This window comes from Nansenia antarctica (assembly GCF_963989245.1).
Source record: "Nansenia antarctica genome assembly, chromosome: 6".
NCBI classification, from domain to species: Eukaryota; Metazoa; Chordata; class Actinopteri; order Argentiniformes; family Microstomatidae; genus Nansenia; species Nansenia antarctica.
The window spans coordinates 1275980-1276965 of NC_137676.1; the positions used below are offsets into that span (position 1 = coordinate 1275980).

General features: G+C 42.9%; 1 protein-coding gene across 1 annotated transcript in view; it reads right to left on the minus strand.

Moving 5' to 3' along the window:
- Positions 1-773, minus strand: part of ppil6 (peptidylprolyl isomerase (cyclophilin)-like 6) — a gene marked incomplete at both ends in the record, with an annotated part of 6506 nt that extends 5733 nt beyond the window's left edge. Inside the window, 3 exons of the mRNA XM_080533377.1 lie at positions 1-184; positions 472-567; positions 696-773. The exon at positions 1-184 is cut by the window's left edge and continues 2 nt beyond it. Of these exons, the coding sequence (XP_080389503.1) occupies positions 1-184; positions 472-567; positions 696-773 (358 nt within the window). The remainder of the gene's footprint in view (positions 185-471; positions 568-695) is intronic.
- Between the last annotated feature and the right edge of the window lie 213 nt (positions 774-986).

The window sequence follows — 986 nt, forward strand, 5'->3', positions numbered from 1 at the left end:
CAGTGCCGTGGAGGTGTTGGGTGTAGTAGTCCTCAGTGAGGGCCAGGGAGAGAGCGTCTGGTCTGAAGGTGAAGTCCCACTGCTTCTCAGCCCAGCTGGCCAGGTCCTTCTCATCGCCCAGGAGCCGACCGCCCACAAAGCACATGAGGGTGCTGGGGTACCCCCATACCTCCCCTCTCAGCTCCTTGGGTCGAGGAGGGGAGTATTAAGAAATATTGACATATTGAGAGGGGAGCAGTTTCTCAGCACAATTAATAATGATTGTGTTGGCTAGTGCACCCTCCTCTAGAGCTATACAGAGTGACAGCAGGGTTGCTGCATTTGAATCCATTACATAATGAAGTCATTTCAATCAGAACATCTAAATATAGCTCTGGCGAGCAAGTGTTTCAGAGCCTGAGTCCTCATCACAGTTCCTGCTGAGAAGATGAAGAGTTAGTGGTGATGTTCGGATAAGATAGGCCTACCCACCCTTTTCTTATTGTTCACATATTCATGCCAGTCACATTCGAGTAGTGGATTAATTGTTGGATCCAGAAACTTAGGAGCAAACTTCTGTTTTAGTCCCTGTTGTGTGTCGATGGAAGAGAACATTTGTTTTGGTGCTCATTAATCTGATTCATTCATTCATTCGTTTTTTTAAGATATACAAGTAAGTTTGCCAGTTGCCAAGGTCTACTGTTGGTGTAAGTTACCTCGACAATGCTCTTGGCGATTTGAAAACTGTGTTCTTTCATCAAACCGACGATTTCTAGGTGCAGTTTAGAAGTCATGGTCGTATTTGTCCTGTCTTTTAGTCCTGCCTTGTTTTGGTTTTGGTTTACTTAAACTTGCACCATTAACTTTATCACTTGTATTCACCAAATGTTATTGTATTATTGTATATTTGTTCTACTAAAATGTCAATAAACAGATTGTTCAAAACAAAACAAAACAAAACAAATAAGTCATGGTCGTCTTGCCTCTCTTGCTCGTTTTTTCAGACC